This window comes from Chaetura pelagica, unplaced genomic scaffold (genome assembly GCF_000747805.2).
Source record: "Chaetura pelagica isolate M959 unplaced genomic scaffold, ChaPel_1.0 scaffold68, whole genome shotgun sequence".
Classification (NCBI taxonomy): Eukaryota; Metazoa; Chordata; class Aves; order Apodiformes; family Apodidae; genus Chaetura; species Chaetura pelagica.
Genome location: NW_009954407.1, coordinates 4,370,685 through 4,393,476, shown reverse-complemented (window position 1 = coordinate 4,393,476; position 22,792 = coordinate 4,370,685). Strand labels below are relative to the sequence as shown.

Sequence of the window (22,792 nt, the reverse complement as noted above, 5' to 3'; positions counted from 1 at the left end):
GAAGGTTGCTATGAGGTCTCCCTGGAACCTTCTGTTCTCCACAGGCTGAACAATCCCAACTCTTTCAGCCTGTCTTCATAGAAGAGATGGCCTTCCTTAAACAGAATTTATATTTTTACTTTTATTTTATACATATACATTAACACACACACGGAGTAATAAAATACTTCATTCATTCCTTCTCAGAAATGAATGACTTTCCACATTTAAATGTATTTGAAATCTGAATGGCTGAGGAGTAACAGACTCTGCAAGTGCTGCTGTCATTGCCTAGAGAAGTGATAGAAACTTACATATAAATAAATTTTCCAGAACAAGGGCATTACCTTGCTGTGGAGAAAAAAAGGGATGGGCTTAGCAAATAAAATGGTAAATGACTGTGGAGAAAAAAGGCAACAGACAGATTGTAAAGATTTTAATTATGAGGTAGTTGTCTTTTAACTCATTATTTTAAAAAATCTTCAATAACTGAATATACTGGGCTCCCTCTGCCAGTCAGTGTTAATAAAAGGAATGATAATACATTTTATTAAAATTTGAGCAAATAGTTGCTGTGTAGTGTACAATTGCTCAAAGATGAATTACGGTTGTCATCCCAATATGTCTTTCCACCAGACAGCCTTAGGTTGAATAACTGTTAACTCCATACAACAGAAGGTCAGGAGCAACTTAACAGTTTGCTGTCTTTTAAAGGACATCGATCGTTAACATTCTCATTACATACAAATTTCTAAAGGAAGGGTAGTATGTAAATGCCCTCAAAGCTCAGAAGAATCTATCTGACTTAAGAAGAACACTACAAACATTATTGAAATTGAGAAGGCAAGTGAAGAGAGTCATTGTACCTGGAGAGGATTTGATTAAAGCTCTCCATGCATGTTCATTTCACTGAACAAACAAAAATGGGTGAGTTGCACAGCAGCATAGCAACTTCTTGATCTCTGTTTCTTCTGCAGCTAAATGGAAAGAGGGTGATATGGGCAAACATCCCTTATTTCAGTTTTGGAGCAGAGGACTGGAAAAGAAACTGTAGATTGTTAAGTCCACATCCTTTACCCCCTTACTAAATGTACCCACATCCTCTTAACAACTGGGCTGAGTCAGTCTTTGTCAGTGCTTTTCCCCTTTTCTGCTCCCTGCTTCACACATGTGAGGACTATTTCAAGTCCTGCTTGCTCTATAGGCATAGGAATCACCTTACAATCAAATTAGTTCCTCTTTTTTTAGCACATGAACCTTGTCTTTATCTCAGATAGTTCCCTCCATTAGTTTTTCATCAGCTTCAATGCCTTCTTGTCCTTTGATGCTTTTTCAGACAGTTGTTTTGTACTTATACATTCTAGGCTCTCATCATCTTGTCTCAGTTTCAGCCTCCTGTTCTTCATTTTTATCAATCAAGGAGCCTTTCTCTATTAAAGTTTTAATTCTGCCTTATGGAAGACTAGTGACCAGATCTACACAGTCATCCTTGTGAGATGCCTGTACCAGTACTAGTAGTACTATTATACCAGAAATGTTTAATCTAATATATCCAAGGCAGGCTTGTTTCTGCATGTCTGTGTCATGCTCATGGCACACAGCCGTTCTGTGAAAAGCTAATTCAACCCAGTCATCACAGTTTCTGTCATTTACAGCTGACAAGTTCCCAGTTTATAGCAAATGTTTATTGCTGTTTATGTGTCAAAAACGTTCATGTACCCTCCGTCTTCAAGTATTAAATTTGGTTCTCTTTCCCATTTGTTGGGATTATCCAGTTGTTCCTGCATTTTGACCCGACTGTTTATTGCCAGTGTTTTACTACATTGTCATCAGTGCACTCCTAATATTTATTCAGAAGTAATTGGTGAAAATATTAAAGAAGCTCAGCCCTAAGATGGATCTTCAACGATTTCCTCAATAAACCTTTCTTTGCTCTTTCTCAGTACTACCCACCACCTTTCTCTTGAGGCAGCTTCTTTATTCAACACATACTTTCTTTCTTAATCCTCATTTTCTCCAGTTTAACTGGTAGGTTTCCCATGTGGCATAGTATCAAATGCTTTAGTAAAGTCAGAACAGATGAAATCTACTGAATTTCTTTTCTAAGAAAATATCCTATCAAGAAAAGCTACTGCACAAGTTGGGTGAAACCTACTTTTGCAAACTATATTAAATTGCATTCTGGTTTCTGATCAATTTATGTCCTCAATTTAGTAATTTCTTTGAAATTGGCTATAAAGTTAATAATTGTCAGCATCACTTTTCGCTCCTCCTTACCTGCTATTTTCATCTTTCAGTAATTCTCTAAAATTTAGACTCTTAAAATTATTAGCTTTTTAAAAACATTTGTTACTAAGTCTGCACTTTTAAGTGCCAATTTTCTGTCAGTCTGGGGTGTTATCAAGGTCCTTTCATTCAGAGAGCTCTTCAGTTTACCAAGTTTATTACCTTTGGATTTTATTCCACAGGAGCAGAAAGTGCTGAAAGCATTAGTTCTTTCCCCTTTTGAAGAGAAATTAGAAATGAGCGAAAGGAAGAAAATATCAACTGCTAGGATCTATGGTGCCAAAACTAGAATATGAAGAAACATCACTTAAGTTTCATTGATCAGTAATTAAAAAGCTGTATTTCTTTTCAGTTCTACCTTTTTTTTTTTTTTGCTTTTACATCTTCAAATTTATTGTTCCATTCTTTTTCCAGCTTGACATGAGCCAAAAGATTTCCTTTTAAAAAAAAATAAATCTGTGATTGACTCATGAAGCTAACTCCATTGAATACTATGATTAATTTTTAAAAACTGAAAACACCACACTGTGACCCACTTTATAAAATGCTGGTTTATAGAATAGGAGATATGAACTTTAACTTTGTACAAATCTCACAATCTCTCTGGACTTGGTGATAAAGGTAATTAATCTTTAAGTTTTTTTGTCCCTAGAATTTAAAATCCTACTCAATGCTTCGAAAGCAATTAGGGAAATAATAGTTTCAACTTCATAATTAAGTCTAAATTCCATTATTTGTATACGGTTATAGTTGTTTTTTCAATCAGAATAACATAGGATGTTCTTCCAGATGTCCACTTCTTAATTTTTCATACAGAATTAATTCTGAGAGAATTTCCAGGAAAATCCACCACAGTCAAATTGAAATTAACTCTGAGTGGATTATCCCAGTTGCGGATTAACTCTGGTCAGTTCAGGTCTAGTAACATAAATTAGCTCCAGTTTATGGATGTTTGTACTGCTTTTGATAAAAGTCTAGAAGCAATCTTGCTGCTTTCACGTGTCTAAAAGTCTGAATTAGTGGGCCCTACTGGAGCAGAGTTGACCCCATACAGCTCAGATTATGAGATCTTTGCATTATCAAATTCTATTATGGCCTTTTTAGTACAGGACTTCCCTGTCATCCCCTCTACATCAATGGCATGTCACTTTCAGGCTCCTTATGCACTTTGGCATAAAATGAGCTGGACCAAATCCTAAACTGCAACATCACCACAGGAGTCTCCAGCCCCGTCTAGCTGTTTGGATGTGAAGGTGAAAGCAGGGTCTCAGCACAGTTCTCCTTTTTCCTATACACCTACCATTTGTCTGTGGGAGACCCTGTGACCTGGAGACTGGTTTGTTGTCCTAAATGTCTTGGTGTGGATATGCTTGTTTGAAGAAAAGGAGGAATGATGAAATGCTGGACAGGGAAAACCAGTGTATGCAGTGCCACAGCAGGGAGATTGGCAGGCTGGAGACAGATACCTCCCAGTTGCACTGCACTCATACCTGAAGAGGAAGATCACGTCTTTAATCAGCAAATGCTAGTGAGAAATTAAACACACATGAGGAGTACCTTACATGGTGAGGAGAAAAAGAAAGAGGTGGATGGTACCTTTGTCTTCATGGACAAGCTCTCTTCTGGAAAGCAATCTTAAGTTGGCTTTTAAACATACTGTTGTTAGGTTTTAGACATCCCAGTGACCTAAAGAAAGGAGAAATGGGGAGAAGTTCTCTGACCTGTGTGACACAGGAGGTCATACTGGATGATCTGACAGTCTCTTGTGTCTTTAGGCTCCATTGGTCCACAAAGCAGTCACCTTTTCATTTCAGTAACATTTTATTCAGTTAACTTAGCTCATTTAACAATATTTTCTTGGTACCTCTGTGACTCCCTGACAATGTGCACTTGAGAGAGCATCCATTATTTGCAAAGCCTGGCTCGCTTTTTCATTTCAACAGAATGTGAAGCTGAAAACAGTTGATTGATGGCTTTTTCTGTTTATTTTCTAAAAGATGTCAAGCAGCATATTTACTGACTCAACTCCTGCTGCAACTTGTTAGTTTGAGCAGTGTAAACACAATTTAACAACCCTTGGTAATTGTGGGAAGAAAGACACTGTGGATATAAAGAAAACTGACAGCACTGATTTCCACTCCTGTAATTTTTTTACGCTTAGAAAGACAAGCACAGTGTTTTGTTCAGATGTTTTGGAGGTTCTAAAACTTCCAGAAAAGAGCTTATTGGTACTCATATTTCATATTAACTACTCATCTGGTAAAAAAAAGAAATAGTATTTATTTCTGTTTCTCTCAAATTACTTTGTAGCTCCTTCTTTATACATCTATTTAAATGGTGGTTATCTGTAACACATTCACTAGATTTTGGGAAGCAGAAGGTCCTCAGTTGCAGAGCAAAAAGACTAGCTGCAGTGGTAACTTATAGATGAAAAAGGAAGCTTTAGACGAAGGCTGAATGAAGTGTTGGGAACCAAATACCATCCACATGAAATTGCCTGTATTTATTTATGCTGCGAATAAGTAAATGCCAACAAAATCAGAGAGATTTGTCCAAGGTTGCAGAGTGAGTGCAATTCTCTGCTAAGTTTTCTTATCAATAAATCTTAGTGGAAAATAATTTTTCAGATATTGTTGAAATCTGTGTGAAGCATCAAGAGTAATTTGTATGTTTTCAGCACATAATAAATAGTTTCAGAGTGAACTAGTAAATAGCATAGGGAATTTCATGCAAACTTGAAACTGGAAGTCATTGAGCCTAATCCATCCCACATTTTTAGTCATTCGTGTCATGAAACATCATTCAGAAACTTACCATACTCACCCTAAAGGGAAATGTACAGTTTTTATCCACTTTTTCCTCCTAAACACAGTAATCATAGAATGGGTTGGGTTGGAAGGAAACTTAAAGATCATCTAGTTTCAACCCCCCTGCATGAACGCCTCCCTCTAGATCAAGTTGCTCAAAGCCTCATCCAATCTGGTCTTGAACACTGCCAGGGAGGGGGCTTCCACAACCTCCCTGGGCAGTCTGTGCCAGTGTCTCACCATCCTAACACTAAAGAATTTCTTCCTGATGTCTAACTTTATTCTACCCTCTTCCAGTTAAAAACCATTGCCCCTCATCCTGTCACTACACACCCTGGTAAAAATAGGATTTTTTTCAGTAAGATTTGGAATAATTTTTTTAGATCCTTCAGTACCAAATTTGCCTGCTTTATATTTTGCATGAAAGCAATGTGGTTTTGTAATAACCTTTAAGTAGAAGTTTGCTGAAGATTCTAATCCAATATTTCTTTAAAAATTGCATTAGAGCTGTGTAATTCAATGTACTGGACAAGGCCACTGGCCTTTAAGATGTCTGAAAAGCTGTTTTGACTCGTGAGAAATGCTAACTGTTAAAAATACTTAGTGTATGCGGTTTGATAGTCTTGCTGACACCAAGATGATTATGTAGGTTTTTCAATTAACCTGCTGATGTTCTGTTTCATGATGAATGCATAAAGTGGGGAAGAAATGTCAGCAGGATTTTCTGCATATGAAGATGAATATTCATGTGATTTGCTGTTCAAGTGGTCCATGAACAGGCTGCCTAGGAAAGCTGTGGATATCATATCTCTGGATGTGTTTAAGGCCAGGTTGGATGGGACTTTGATCAACATGATCTAGTGGGAGGTGTCCCTGCCCATGCAGGGGAAGTGGAACTAGATGGTCTTTAATGTCCCCTCCAACTCGTATCGTTCTATGGTTCTATGAACAAGCACAGAAAATGAGTAAATAGGATTCCTGAAACCATCACTCATCTTATGTTACCAGCTTCGTAAGTCATCTGCAAACCTGGTTAATGTGACCATATTTTATATATTATCATATTGTACAACACGTTTCCATCCCATGGTTTACACTTATGTGCAAAAGCTTTGTTAAATGAACAAGCTCAGATAGCTAATACTGAAGTTATTCTTAACGATACAATGATGGAGTTGGACAAATTACTTTCATAGATTAGACTAGGTTAATTATTTTCCATTACTCTTCCTGGGACCTAGTCCTATGATGTTTTTTTAAATGAAATCTGAACTGAGTTTAATTGACCCGTAAGAGTTTTAGGTACATTTATTGTGCCTTTTGTTGTTTGCTTTCTTTTTGAGTAATTTGTAGCTTTTGCATTTGTCCATGTTTTCTTTTGTGTGGAGTTTGTAGTAGATTTGTGTCAATTCTATTGTAAAAATATTTATTTTATAGTGCTGCTTTTCATTATGGTTCACTTTACTGTTGAACAGCAGATAGAAAATTAGTTATTTGAATAATTAGTTATTATAAATTAGTTATTTTAATAATTATGATGATCTGTGCTTTTCTTATTTTTAAATATGCCTAAAATATAATGTCTTATTTAGATTAAACATTTTGAATATTTGACAGCTGCAAAATTCGTGAATCTTGCTGATGACAGCAATGAGTCCTCTAGTGAGAACTGCATTGTACTGACAGTACAATAACAGAAACTGAACAGACCTTGGAGAGAATTAGAGCTTGCTTGTTGCAGAAATTGAGCATCTAATACATTGATGCACCTGTTAGTTCTCACATAATAAATTACACAATGTTTATAATGATCAGTGATTCTTTTGTGAATTAAATGTTTTCTCTTTCTAGTGATCTGCTGCATTTACTTGTATTAAATGATTGTCCTTCACATGGAATAGTTTATAATTCAGAAAACTGTAACTTGCACCATTCCTATTCCTTTCTGACTTTATTTTCTCTTACTGGTGAGTATCATTTGTAACTAAAGCAATTTTGCTTTGCATTTTATATTCATATAGAGACCATGAACCAAGCAACACCTGCTAGAAAATTGGAAGAGGTTCTTCACCTTGCAGAACTCTGTATTGAAGTATTGCAGCAAAATGAAGAACATCATTCAGAGGTGAGGCCCTAACTGCATTTGCTGTAGGGAATGGTTTGTTCATAGATTTTTTTCTCCCCTGATGCGAAGCAATTCTGTCAAGAAACATTTTAGCTTTAGTTTCTGACATATGTTTAAGGCAGTTCACATTTACAGAGGAATAAGAGGCTTGAAGCTTATGAAACGTGAAGTGAAATAAAACTCTACTTGAATTCGCTTGAATGGACTGCAGGTTTAGAAATGAAAATTTAAAGAGCATAAAATAGAGAAAGCATCTTTGTGCTGGAGGTGGTGAAATGGTATGGAAAACATTCATAGCCTTATACAGTTGTTCCTTCCAACTTTTCACTTCTCATTCAAAATAGAAAGAAAATATAACTGAATGCTAGTTTTCATAATTCTGTGTAGATCTTTATTTTAACGTAAAAATAAAGATGGGTACAATAATCACGTTCACATTACTCTTCTGTTTATTAGAAAAGTACTGCTTTTAAACGTCTGCTTTTTAAAATGTCATTATAAGGTAGAAGAAATAAAATAAAACCATTTCATGTTTCTTACTCTAAAGTCTTCCTCTTCATGATACAACAACCCTAATATTTATAGTATTTTGAATTATAGCACCTTTTATATCAAAGCATTGCAAAAATAAACTTGACCAGGTACACACAATTATTATATAGATTATTAACATGTAATTTATGAAAATAGTTTTCCAAAGCTCAGGAAATCGTGTATAAAGTGTTCTCAAAAACTCAATAAATATTTTGAGGAAAATATGCAAATGGATAAAAAATTATTTAGTAGATGTAGTTTATAAATATGATAATTCAAAACATCTGCTTTTATATCACACTATGGAATCCAGTTTTTAGCTTGCATCTGTCATGTGTGAGCTTGTTATAGATGTTTTATCCTATACTGAAGAAACAGCTGTTTTGATGATTTGAGATTAATTCCCTGGAGGTCCTATTCTACACTCTGTTACTCTGTAATGATTACCTAATAAAATGTATATAGTGTTGTCTTTGTCTTTTGAGGATCTGAGTTATTTAAGAATATTAGACTTCTCTGCAAAAGAACACAGAAAAAACAGATCAAATGATACAAGCACAATTAAACATCTCTATTCAAAGATCACTTTCCGTGCTACATATTTGCAATCAGAGATGGGGTATTTTTCGGAAGGGTAAATTTACTGTTGCATGTGCCTTCAGAAAAATCAGTTCATCAAATGTTTTCAATCTAATCTAAGACAGCTTGAAAATAAAAAAGATAATTTTACGATCATTTTCCCTTTCCTTCATTGATGTAAAAAATATTCAATGTTACTCAAATATACAGACCATGCAGAATTTCAATATTAAAATATATCTGAGAACAAGATTACAAGATTATGCATTCTCTGCTCAAAACTGACAATTAAACATGGTGACTTCATATTATAATTTTAACTAAATGTTCATTGTTTTATAGTGCAGATGACAAAAAGAATCGTAATGTCTGAAATAGTGTATCACAGTTTTTAATACTAGATTTTTTATTTTTTTTTTAATTCATAACACTTCCAAATTTCTGGGATTCCCAAAGGGAAGAGAGGTATGTGATTCCTGATGAGCAAAGCATTATTTTTCACAGTTTATAGCATTGAGCTGTGCATTGAATATGTAGCATAAATTGTTCTGATGATTTCTGATGTATTGCCATGTTTGTCTGTTATTCTAGAACCTAAGAACTTCAAATCTAGAACTTTAACTAGACCTAAGAAAAACCTTTAAACCTAAGAACTTTAATCTGCTCAATGTTTTTGATTTCTTGGAATGTGTGTCACCAATAGCTAATTGCCTTCAGTCTGTTTTCATTGTTTTCATATTATCCTTAATGACTGAACAACTGGCTTAGTTGTAATATTTGTTTTTCTGTTCTTGCTTGCTGCCTGAGCAATGATGGGTGGTTGTTGAGAGGGTCAGAAGAATTTTTGTCTGGGTTCAGAGTGTCATTTGCAAAGGGGAAGAAGATGGAATGAAAATGTACTGGTTTTCTGGTTTTGGTTTTGCTTTGTTTGTTTCAAGTTTTTGGCAATATTTTCTGAATATTTTGCTTGCCTAAAAAGGACACTTGCCAGTGCCTCTATACATTTCTTCTTTTTTTATTTCTTTGCATTTAGTTATTTTCTAGGGTGAGGAGTCTGTTCCTTTAATAAGCTCCCATTTAAACAGGATTTTCTGATGAGAAACTTCCTCTAGTTTGAAGAAAAAAACTCTTGCCAAAATTTTGGATGCCTTACCTGTCCCTTTCACTCTGATGCCAATCAGCATCCTTCAGTCCTGACACTGCAACACATAAAGTGCTTTGCAGTAGTAGGAACCAATGCTCAGCATTTCTTTAAAATCCCCTGCCAATTTATCTTTTCTCCTTTTCCCTATGTCGAAAAGAATTACAGGCAGTCATCAGGAAGTCCAGGATACAAAATTGTACTTGTAGACCACTTTTCAGAAGTTGTCTTTTAGTTTGATGCCTTTCAGGCCTGAGTCCATAATTCTACATTACGAGGGATCTGAACTCAGAAATTCACGTGGGGATTTCCATGACTCTATCTGAAGTTGTGGGAGCTCAGCACTTGTCTAGGTCAAGCTATCTATGTACCATGCTGGTAGCTCATAAGTATTGAAAACAAAATGTTCAAAATGCGGAGTATAAGTCTGAAAGCAAAGTCATTTTCTTATCTAGAATATACGTATTCCTCACTCACAGGTATTTTCATGAGCTCTGAGCAACAAACTCTCAGCAGTATATGATACTCATCCTATTTTATAGGGTCACTTCACCTTCATCTTTAACTCCAGGAAATTGAGTTGCTTTTGATCCAATACTCAGCTTCAATACTGACCTAGCTATAAGTGACAGTGAAAAGGTGTAAGAGTTGTATGTGAAACATTCTATAATGTGGAGCTGGCTTTACTTACTGATGTACTATTTTTTACAGATCTCTTCTTTTAAGTCAAGATTACCTTAGAATCTAAATTTTTACCAAAGAAAACTGTGAATTCCAATATGTTGTTAAGTGACTGAAAATTAATATATGCACTAGTGTATTTATATTAGATATACTTACAGCATATGTGGAAGAAAAACTGGATGGCTCCCTCAGGAGAAGAGGACATCTTTAAGGCCAAAAAAAAATAATTAAATAGTGGTCTGTATCTGTTGAAAAAAAAACCAGCTGCTCTTCAAGAAATGAAATTTCCTACTCAAAGCATCCCTTTTGATTAACAAATGAGTGCAAAAATGTATTCACAAGAATTAATTTGGAAAACAAATTAATCTGATTACTTACAGCTTTAAAATTTGATGAAATTGAAAAGATGTATATATAGTAATTTTTCAAGGCTGAGGCCTTCATTCTTTTCTTTACTCTCTAGTGTTACAGAGATTTATACTCCCTTCTTGAATTTTTATGTTACATTTTTGTTCTGATTATGTCATGTTTCCCAGCATAATTTTATTTCTTTTGTTTTTGATACAAGCTTTTATAAAATATTTTCACGTTTTTTGCTTGGCCTGTTCATCCTCCCTAAATGAGATAGGGCATGAAGTGACATATACAAATGTATTTTGCCATAGACACAACACATCTCTTTGCTTTGTAACTTGTGTTGAGTAATTCTATTTTGTCATCTTTGCAGGCGTTTGCTTGGTGGCCAGAATTACTGGCTGAGCATGCAGAGAAGTTTCTGTCTCTGTATTCTGTTGATATGGATTCAGCACTTGAGGCACAGCCACAGGACTCCTGGGACAGCTTCCCCCTTTTCCAGCTGCTGAATAATGCCCTCAGAAATGACAGTAAGATCTTCAGGTTTTTACTTAATGTGTGCATAAGGTTTTTCAATATGCCTACATCTTAGAAATGTGTTTCTAAATAACATAGTTCTCAAAATAAAAGCGACAGTGCCTGTGTGCTCCATTTCTTGAAAGTTGAGCAGTTTCTCTCTGTCCTTGCCTCATTTCAGTCCTTATTCAGGCAATCCCTTAACCATTCAGTTTTTACAAATTGTTCAATTTTAAATCATTGTTGTACAGGCAGCATTATGTGTATTTGATATTTCACATTTAACCTATAGTGCAGAAATAAAATTGTAGTTAATATTTCCTTCTAAGCTTTCATGTAAACTACTTCCAAATGAGTTACATCTATAAAGGTTTTGTAGGCTTAGCATGAATGGAGTAAGATACACACAAGAAATCAGAGTGCTATTTTTACTTGGTTTATTGTCGTATCATTAATTGAGTTGGAGACCAAAATTTGAGATAGATGTATCATCTTGCTTGTATTTTTCTTTGAAGAGATTTATATATAGATAAATAAATAAATATTTACATAAAAATAGTTAAGTGATGTCCTAGACATGTTTTGGGTGAAAGTGATTTTAATAATGGAATTAAGGAAATAACTAATGAAACCAAAGAAAATGGATGAGGTGTTAATTTAAAAACATTTTAATTGCTTATGTTCCATTTTTATTTTAATGATAAAATTACTTAATGGGGTTTTTTTTATTATTTTGGAGATCCAAATGCTATTTTTATTGAGTGATCCATGTTATTCCAAAATTTGATTTTTTAATTATAAATACAAGAAATCCTTTTTAACTCTTTCTGGAAAATTCATTTCATATCTGTGGAAATTCAGTAGCTTTTAAGAATGGTAGCTCTGTGTATGGAACGACTTGACTGAAAGAATGGAAAACAGTGTTCAAGAGCTTTTCTCCTTGGTTACATACATTACAACCTACATTATTTGTCATTGTATTATGGTTAACCTTAGCTGCCAAGTGTTTATTGAAATATGTAGGTCATCTCAGTGTAGTACCTGTTTGCCAGAGCACTGTATGATGAAATGCAGCGACTAGCAAATGTACAATTCACTCTAACACAAGGGATGACAAACTTCATGAAGAGAAAGGGGCAAATGGACAGGGCCACTAAAGTAGAGCTGAATTTTCAACAGGATTGTTGAAAGTCACTGTTACTTCACCACATAGGGTGTGGTCTAGGACAGAATGAGAGAACATGAACATCCAATCTTTAGATACCTCTTTTCATGATTAACATTTCCATACTCTGACATTTAGCGATACATGGAATGCCATATTCCTGATTATTTCTCCTTAAATGTTACCCTCATGAAAGAGTAGTGTTTCTCATATTCATAAATGTTTTGTTTGGATCCTTTGTTGGACAATTGTGACTATGGAAATGTATTAAAATTGCCATGCTGGTATTAATAAAAGCTCTATTTCGAAGGCTACTGACAATGGTGTAGGAATTGTTTGATACTATTGCAGATCTCGTAAGAGTTAGACTCCTACAAGGTAGATTTAGAATTACTTGAAGTGAGTGGTCATCTAAAATCATAAAATCATAGAAGGGTTTGAGTTGGAAGGAACCTTAAGGATCATCCAGTTCCAGTCCCCCTCTATGGGCAGGGATAAAAATCTGAAGCCCATATTCAGGTGTCTTTCCTACCATCTTACATTTTCACTTTAGGAATAGCATTGCTAGTCGTGATGTTAAGTGCACTAAAAATAATTGTTTGGTTCTGAAAGCTGTGGAGGAGTTTTTAAGTAGTCTGACAAGAATGATTTGTGGCACCAGTTTTAACTCCATTATTGTGTCATTTTGTGTTCCTTTGCACTTTGGTTCCAGCCTGAGAGAAGTGATAGAAATAATTGAGGGTTGTCCTCACGTGCAGAGAGGTTCCTGGTAGGCTACTGCTTATCCTTTGCTGAAAAGATTAAATGAATAATAACACTAAATTATTTAAGCAGCCTTAGGAAAGATGTTTCTGCAAACTTTTATGTCAAAGCAATTGTTAGAAAGCTAGTAAAACCTTAACTGAAGAACACAAAACAACTGCTATATGAAACGTCACACCTGTATACAAATTTCAGTCATTCCCTTATGGTAATAGATATAGTGAAGGACAGTTTCTGGCAAGGGAAAGCCATCTGGAAAATTATACACTTTCTTTTATTCCCAGAACTATTGGGAAGCAACCATGGAAATTAGGCATCTTCTTATCATTGGAAATGTTAGCAAGTGGCAAGTGACCATTCTACCAGGAACTGATTCCCAAGTGGAACATACCTCACTGCTTATTCTTTAATTAACAGCCTTTTCACCTTGCAAGTGCATTAAAGCCATTAGAAAGGTCTCCCCGTGCTTATGTCATAAACATTATAGTCTTCCAAAATGAAATAAATAATTCTGGCTTTACCCTAAGTGAAAACCTTTTGCTGAAAACTGTCACCTTCATAAAGATAGATTTCAAAAATAAAATCTAAAAAAGGAAAAACTGGAATGTGGTCTCATGAGGATAAAAAGGCTAGTGTTAATAATTAACAAGGAGAGTGAAGTGGAGCAAATTAGCCGTAATAGAGCCCACAGTGACTGGCAAAGTCACCTCTCATTATCAAAAAACTCATTAGGAAATGAAGAGGTGGAAATCCCACTGGGTTAGTCTCGTTCACCAGCTCTATCAGAGATTACTTTTCAGATTTCTTTCAAATGAAGAACTGTTAGGTCACCATATTGCATATTAGGTTAATCTTCAGTGAAATTTGGAGGACTGACACCTGGGTGTTATTCTATCTCAGGAGCTTTAAATGAGCTCTAAATCTTTGATGCAGGAATCAGTTTTCACGCAAACCTGACATGAGTGAACTCCTAACAATAAAGAAATAATCTAACATTTATAGCATTAAAGAAAACTTATATGTAAGTCTATTTTTATAACTATATCAGTAAAATCTAATATTAGACCATGAGATAATGAAAACGCGTAGTCTTTGCTATTCAAATAATGACAAATGTGTTACTTTTTCATAGTGTACAAAACATGGTACAAGATTCAAGCTGAATACTTCAAAGCCAATATTAATTTAGCAATCAGAAAAAAAAATGCATTTTCCAGTATAGCACATAACTTTTCATTAAGCAGAAGAAGGGAGAAAGTGAGAGTCCTGACTGAAGCTTCACATCCTTATGAAGGATTCCCATTTTGAGGCACTTTAAGAGTCTCTATTTTTTTCTTACCTTAATCCACAACAAGTAAGGATTCATCAGTGATCGCTTTCCAGTTAAGTGTAACTGAGGAATTAGTTGAAAAAATGGAGGAGTATAATCTTCCTATCCTTTAAATATTTCATCTTTTCTAACAAATAAAAAAAAATCTTTTAAAAAAATACATTTACTGTGGAAATAAGTAAGAGATTGTAGATAAACTTGCTGTGATTTTTCAAAATGCAAAAGTTTGGGGAAAAAAAATATTATAGGTGCTTTTACAGTCTACATTGGAATGATCTCCAAAGTTTCTATTGTTCATACACAATTATGCCCAACTGTGTAAAGCTTTGCAGATTGTACAGAGAAAATAGTATTCAGTATCTCTCTATTATAACAATTTATTTTTTTCCAGAATTGGATATTCATTGAAGGAAAAAGGACATGGTTGTCCCAGGATTGTGTCTTGTTTTCTGTATTGACCATTTTACTTTTTGTTCACAGAGCCTATAAATTATGAAGGATACTGCTCTAGAGGGCAATTTACTTTCTTTAGTTGTTTAATTATTCAGGTTAATCAAGTTTTTAGTACCTCAAGACAGATGTGTATTAATTCCTCTTCGTTTAAGATAGTTTTAGACATATCTTTTGGTGGCATATGCCTGGTTACATTAAGTATCAATGTATTTGAGTTATTTTACAGGTTTTTCAATTGTATCTTCAATATTCTTCTCCTTTTCTTATCAAGTTTTATTTCCAAGTGTCACTTACTGACAGTATGCATTATTGCATTACTACATTGGCACAAATCAATCAAAAGTAGGATTATTATAAAATAAGGTCGTAATCTTCCTTTTCCATTAAGTTTTACTCAGTGAAATACCTGTGTACCTGCTCTAAATCAGCCTTGTACACCTGTGAGCAGTCTGATGAAGCTGATCTAGAAAACCAATATGTTGAGTGTTAGCCTCTCAAAAGCCACTGTCATTATCATGGCTATTGATTTCAAACAGGAATTCTCTGATATGTTTTTTCCACTATTGCCATTGCTAGTAGCTGAGTGGCAAACACCACCAAATACAGCATCACCTTCCTTCCATCTTACAGCTTGGGTACCACTTTTGTACTAGAAAATATGTATAGCATCATAACCCCTATCTTAAACTACAGCATGGAAAAAAAAATTTGCTCAGTCCTATTTGGACCTGCTTGGAAATCATAAACTGCCTTCACATAAGAACAACATGTTTCGGTTGCTGATACTGCAAGCTAAATCAAGCTGCATTATTGCTTACCAGAATATCCAAAAACCTTTTTGCCTGAATGGGAGTTTTAGGCACAAAAAAATTGTGCAACATACCTTTTTGTGTTACTCTGCCTTACAAAAATGAAATAAATGTTCAGCTTGCTTCCATATAGTACATCTCTAACATTTGCTTTTAAAGTATGTCTTGTGTGTAAAAATACACAACAATTTGTATACAAGATGAGACACTTGCAATTTTCACCACATTTTAAGTAACTGATTAATAAATGCTGTGTAGTGGCAGAAGGTAATATAAACAGAAAATGAACAGAAATATAAACTTTCTTTTAACAAGATGTTGTGTGATTTTTGACTGCTGTGAATAAAATATGGAGCCTGAAGGAAATTTCATTCTTGAAATGTACTGGTTTTATTTTGGATTTTAAAATATGCCAGACAATCCAAGTGAGGCCTTCTGAATAATCCTATGGAGAGCAAGATAATTATAAACTAAGTGTTAATTTTGTCAGTGTAAAAGAGTTTTGTAGACGTGTGTCATTTTTCTTTTCCTTTGACTCTGCAGCAGCTTTTGAGGACAGCATAACACATTGACTCCAGGATAGCTCCTTAGATGTGCTTGTATAAGTAAAAGTAAAACAAGCCCTAGGTGATCACCTACGTACTCTAGGTGATCCTGCTGTGGCAGGGGAGTTGGACTAGATGATCTTTCGAGGTCCCTTCCAACTCCTAAGATTCTGTGAAGCCCAACGGCTTCTGGTTTACACAAACACAGTCAATTCTTTTCTTACCGTTAGTGAAGAAACCCCATTCCCATGTTGCTGTATTTTTCATATCAGGTATTTTTGTAATACTTTAATAAATTTCAACCATCTAATATGTAAAAATTAAATAACTTTCAGCTTCAATATTTCAATAATTTTTCATCTGGGCATCTGTGTCTGTAATCCATTTTCCATTATATTTTCTATTCATTAGCTTGCCCTGGCATAGGCTTTCATTTTGTTGTTGTTTGTGTGAATATGAGATGGCTCATATGAAGAGTGTGTGGGGTGCCCGTGTTGACAAGACAATGGAGAATTAAGCTACATAGCTTTGAAGACAAGTGGTAGTTGAGGGATTTGAAGTGTGGCATTTCCTCAAGGGTCTCTTGTTTCACATCTGCTTCGATGCACAGGTGGTACCTTTTGGCAAGATCAATTCTAATCAGAGGGTAGAGTGTCATGAGTCTGCTGATGATACACAGCTATATCACTTACCCCTGCACTCTGAGTTCTTTCCCTGCCCTGCAGTAATCCTTGACGGAGATCTCCAGATGGGTAAATCAGAGCTGCCATGTCCTCAGCCCTGGGAAAACAGAATGCTCACCAAGTTGTTGATCCGAGACAGCACACTCATGCGTGTGCCCATCTACAGAGGGATCTCTGCAGAGGCGCAGTCAGATTAAGAGTCTTGGCATCATTTTGGAAAGTTTCACTTTCCTGCTAAGACTAGTATCAGAGTGTTAGGAAAATCATTTAGCTTTTTTAAGTTGAACAGCTTTTATTGCCTGTGACTTCTTTAAATTTCATTCTGTCTTTGAAATAACAAGAGTCGCTCTCCTGCCCATGAGGCTTTATTACTGTAATTCCCAGAGTAGGACTCATGGCAGAGCATTTCTGCAGCATGCTAAGAGAACAGTAAACTACAAGCTCATCCCTTCAAGTAACTGTGGTTGCCAGATTAATGTCCATCTTACACTGATTTGCTATAAAGCAGCAGTATTGACTTAATTGACACAGTTGTATTCTTATTGCTGTTTTTAAGCTCCAGGTTGCCTTGAAAAATCAGCCTAATGTGTAGCTTGATACCAGCCACCTTTTGTTTCTCAAAGGCAGTGTGCATCAGCTGTTTACTGTGAAACCTTTGTGTTGCTATCCAAATATTTCTCAGTTGTTGTTATTGCTGGTCACAGATGCTGCAGTTTTAGGATATATAAATATAGAAAAAATAACACTGTTTTGAGTGCCTAATATACAAATAATTATGCCAGAATTAGCTGGTTAACAAGTAGTTGTATGAGCAGTGTAAATAATGGAGGATGTTTGTAATGGACTCATACATGCCCTCAAGGGTGGATTCTCAAGTGTTTAATAAGCCTGTGCCGCTGCCTTTTTCTCAGTGGAAAGCCTAATAATCTCTGCCTGCTTCCTAGCTGCCTGTTTTCATGAAACTTCATATATCTGCTGTCTCCATCCCTGTGTCTAATATAGTTGAAATTAGCTAAAATTTTCAAAATTCTTAGCAAGAGATCAGTGAACAAAATGAGAGAGCTGATCGCATTAATATTGTCTCCTTAGGTAAAAGTGATTGATGCATATTTTCCAGTTACTCCTCAAAGATGTTTTCAAGAAAATAGTTCTTGCTTTCAGATCAATGTATTGAGGAAAAAAAATAATAATTAGTGTAGTATTAGTTAGATATTCACCAACGAAGGCACTTCCTTACCATACAAATAGCAAGAGGAAACTGAAACCTGATGATACATTTTCCCTGTAGTCTCCATCTTGCCCAGATTCAGTTTGTGGTGGACATAATTCACAAATGGAAGGCAAAGGAGTTCCTGGAAGTTACAGAAATTATTTTTTATATGTTATGCATGAAGTTGTATCAGTAGTGGAACAAGAGGGATTGTAATTTTATGATATGATTTCCAGGGTTTTGGGCCCCATGATGCAGTCTTTTATTCTTAAGAAGAGGAAGAAGTGTGCTCAAAATGTGGTTGTGGTACCCATCCAAATCAAATGAGAAGCATGGATGCAGGAATAAGTGGGAGGAGAAACCCACAAGACTATTTGAAACAACAGAATATGGGTGGGAAAAAAGGAGCACTGCCAAAATAATGAATATTTTTCTCAGGTTTAGCTTATGTGCCTGTATGATTTCTGTGTACGCATGGGAATATTTTTATAGGTCCTAATAAATAGTGCTCAATTAATGGGTGAACATAGACACATTTGACACATTAAACTGGTATATTCCCTTGGTGGGACAGGACATTAGTGTGCTAAGAGTTAGGATTTGCTAAAAGAACATTTCAGACAGTACAGGGACAAGCAATGGTGGTGCCAATCTAATTTTCAGGGTTTAAGCATCTTCAATTTCCACATGTATACAGTTTTTCATGCAAGAAATCTCATCTGTTAGGCAGGTAATTTTATCCTGCTTATAGCTGCTTTACTCTTCTGGAGTAATATGCTTCGTGCTTGTAATGTGCTCACCAGTCAACACCATTTCTTTTGAATAGCAAGAGAACATCTCTAGGTGCATTACATGTTGTCAGCTTTCCTAAACACTTTAGGCAACTATTTATCAGGACTTCCTCTGAATAGTTATGAAACCACAATTGCTGTAAAGTTGGAAATAATCACACCAGAGAATCAGCAAACTTCCAGAAGGGAAAGGTAGAGAAAGTGTCCTTTAAAATTTTGTGAGACAATTGAGAGGGCAGAGGAGAAGTGGCAAACTTGGCTGCTGAAGCTATTTCACGTGAACACTGACTGGATGGGAGGTACTTTCGTGAGCTCTTGATGAGGTTTGTGCACATGTCAGGATGGAAAAAGCCAGGATTGTGGTGGTGAGCACTGGCCTTCACAATTTGTATGTTTGAACATTCATGGGCATACCAAGACATGCTTTCTGTTCCTGAGCTCGTTGAATGGCGTGTGTAACTATACGCAGTGATTCAGGACTTTACCAGCTTCTGAGGACATGGAGCAGATGGATAAACTGTTCCTATTCTTCCAAACATGGACATGTCCCATACTGCCTTTTTCCATCTGGAATGCTGAATATCTGTGTATTTTTGCACATAGCCTAGTCAGGCTGGAATGTTTTACTGTAACCTTGTTCTTAGCACAAGGAGAATAAAAATAATTTAATTACATTCAAATACTGCTTGTTTGGTTTAGGTTTTTGTTCTGTCTTGGTGTCTAAGTATTGGAGAACATTGACAAGGCTTAGATTCAGTGAAGTATATAGTTACTTTTAATAAGATGCAAAAGTGTTCTGGTTCAACAAATAACTTCAGTGTGTGCCTAGTACAGTGACAGTTTAAAATGTACTGCAGTGTCCTTATGGAGCACTTAATTTATCTTGTATGAACTGTATTTCCTACAAGCTGGATCTTGTTCTTAAAATACTTTTGTGTGCTAAAGCATTTTAAGAAATACTTTTTCCTATAGCAAAATGAAGTTGGGAAAGGCCTGACATTTTTATTTATGTTTTGTTTGTTTTCAAAGCCCTTTTGTGCAATGGAAAGTTTCACAAGCACTTGCAAGAAATTTTTGTTCCCATGGTTGTCCGCTACATCGATCTCATGGAATCATCAATTGCCCAGTCCATTCACAGAGGTCTTGAACAAGAATCATGGCAACCAGTCAAGTAAGTGCTTTCTGCAAGATCTGAACAAAGCACCTGCCTATAGCTTTCTGTCTTATCAGATGTTCTCCCCCATTGTCCTCGAAATATTCAGTTTTTTATTGTATACCTACATTGTTTATTTCTTCACAGGAGCATCACCAACAGTCTTCCTAATGTAGCTCTTCCAAAAGTTCCAAGTTTGCCTCTTAATCTTCCACAAATGCCTAACCTTACTACACCAACCTGGATGACTTCTTTGTATGACTCCACGTGTGTATTCTTCAGTAACCTTCTGACTGTATGTCAGCTCTGCATGGCCTTGCTAGTGTTCTGTGCAGCTATATTTGAATTGCATGTTGTTCATGATCTCTTAGTTGGAAATGATTGTTTCTTGGGAGTAAGCCAAACATGGACTGTTAGTGAGTTGTGCTTTCTAGTGTATTGAAACGTAGCAGTCTTTAACCTGGTAACTTAAAAAATCAACTTGGCAAAGGGCTGTCATAGTATGAATGGTATTTAATACCCTAAACAACCTACTGACTCTTCTCAATTAACAATCAGTGGGGAGTGTTTTGGATAATTGATTTTAGATTGTGATTTTGTGAAGTGAGGCAGCCCATCACATTTTTGCATGGGTTTGATTAATTCATTGTATATTGGTTCTGAAAATCATTGATTGCAAATATTGTCATTAGATTAAATATCCATGTTAGAGGAAAATAGTAACAGGTTGCTAAGTTCCCAAAATAGAAGCACATCCATTTATTTGTATGTTTGAGAAAAATATGTATATATATTTTTTATTTCTCTCCAACTCTCAGAGCTTTTTTTCTTTAAAATAATAAGAAAAAAAAAAGGTAGAAGAGACATGCCCTTTCCTCTGGAAATATTCCCATAGTTACAGGCCAGATTTCTGTGTGAGGACACTTTCATATACGTTAGAGAAAGCTGCAAGAAGAACCTTACTTTAGCTGAAGTTGTGTTAGGAAAGGATGAATTTGAAAGACTTAAAAAAACACACATTCAAGATGAAAAGCTTGATAATTTTAGCCGATTATTGTCTTCTCAGGTTTTATAACAGAGTTAACACACCTAACAAGCACTCAGATCATTGACTGCAGGAGTTCACAGAATCATAGAATACCAGGTGGAAAGGGACCTCAAGAATCTTCTGGTCCAACCTTTTGTTGGCAAAAGCATGGTCTAGTCAAGATGGCCCAGCACCCTGTCCAGCCTAATCTTAAAAGTGGGGAACACTTTAAAGTTGTTGGGGAATCCACCACTTCCTTGAGCAGATTATTCCAATGACTGATTGTTCCCATTGTGAACAATTTTCCTCTTGAGTCTAATCAGTATCTTCCCAGGAGTGCCCATTACCCCCATTTTTTCCATGTCACTCCTTGTGAAAAGGGAGTTGATAGTTTGTGCTCTCCCTGACTTCTGGCACTTGTCTATTGAGTATTACGATTATTGTTCTGCAGGAACAAAATTCCTCTTCATCCTTGGCTTTGGTACCTCTTTTGTTTACTTTCAAAATGCTAGGTTTCTCCTGATGTGATTATGCAAGTCCCTCTCGGGACAACAGTTTCAGCTTTGAGTAGAAATTAATTGGTCTTCTGCTACTCAGTTCCTTTCTGTTATTTCCTTGCTTTGAAGGATTGTTTTGGTTTTCTTTAAAGAATAGCTTTCAGAGTTAAGAGTTGTTACAATCTTAGATATGGTCTTCTTGCAGTCTTTATTCTAGCACAGCCATCTACTAAAAATAACTTGTATATTTTATATTTGCTATACTTTGAATATCGAGTTTATATACAATAAATATAGATTCTGGCTGGAGGATTACAGTGGTAGAACTTTCCTAAATGAAGATTTTGCTGTGGCAATAAATTCCTAGACTGTATTCTCAAAAAATTTGCAAGTATAGTGAGATTCAATCATTGGCTCGTTCCCCTTGCACATGTTCTGATAGTAAGGTTCATGCTGTGTATGGCAAAGTATGCATAACATGCTAAACTAGTCAGTGACATTTTCAAACCCTTTGACAAACCATGAGGTTGGCATGTGCTGCAAGGACGTACCAGCAGTAGCAGTTGCTCTGCTGCTTCTCAAGAGAAGAGACAAATGATGTCCCCGCTACCATGTGACCTTTGAATGATCATCATCCCCTTTTAGCTGCCCTGCACCACATTCAAGGAGAGCTCTGCCAAGGTGCTGGCTGTGTTTTAGGCACCTCTTCATGTTCTTTTTCCCTAAACAAAGAGCTTTGAAGTTGTGTTTTACAAAATGTGTATAAATTAACATTCAAGATGCCAGGTAGTATTAAATTACCTTTGTATATCATAGAATTCAGATAGCATTTTAAGAATAAGCATACCTAAGTTCTTCTGAAGAGCCAAGTAACTTCTCAGAGTAGCCATGTATTGTATTTGGATCAGAAAAGAAAAGTGAAGGCACTGGAAGCCAGTTGTTCCTCCTCCCAAGCTAATGAGTTTCCTCCTTCCTGCTGGATACACATCTCAGCTTCCAGAGGGGGAAGTGTTTTACTTTCACTGTTACATGGAAGAAAGGAGGAAGAATTTATTTCCTCCACTTCTCCCATCCCATCCTTTTCAAGAAGAACAAAGCTTCCTCTTTCTAGTTAAATTCTCCAATGGGGAGTAACTAAAAACCTAGGCTCCAATACCTGACAAGCAAAATCCAGTGTTTCCTGTTGTTTTTTGCTTTCAAGGTGATAAACGCCCACCTTAAATGGAGTAGAACGGCACATCAGATTGTACATAGAGTCAGAGGACCCAGGCCCTGCTTTGTCAGGCATGTTCATGTTTAAGTCTATTCATATTCAGCAGAGCTGTTATGGGCCTACCTAAGAATCTTTGCTGAAGGGAAAGA

The 22,792-nt window shown here is 35.8% G+C and overlaps 1 protein-coding gene across 1 annotated transcript in view; it reads left to right on the top strand.

Moving 5' to 3' along the window:
* Positions 1–22,792, top strand: part of CADPS2 (Ca++-dependent secretion activator 2) — a 220,420-nt gene that overhangs the window by 150,259 nt on the left and 47,369 nt on the right. The window contains exons 19-22 of the mRNA XM_010004331.1: positions 7,094–7,197; positions 10,863–11,019; positions 19,783–19,924; positions 20,054–20,173. Coding sequence (XP_010002633.1) covers positions 7,094–7,197; positions 10,863–11,019; positions 19,783–19,924; positions 20,054–20,173 — 523 coding nt within the window. The remainder of the gene's footprint in view (positions 1–7,093; positions 7,198–10,862; positions 11,020–19,782; positions 19,925–20,053; positions 20,174–22,792) is intronic.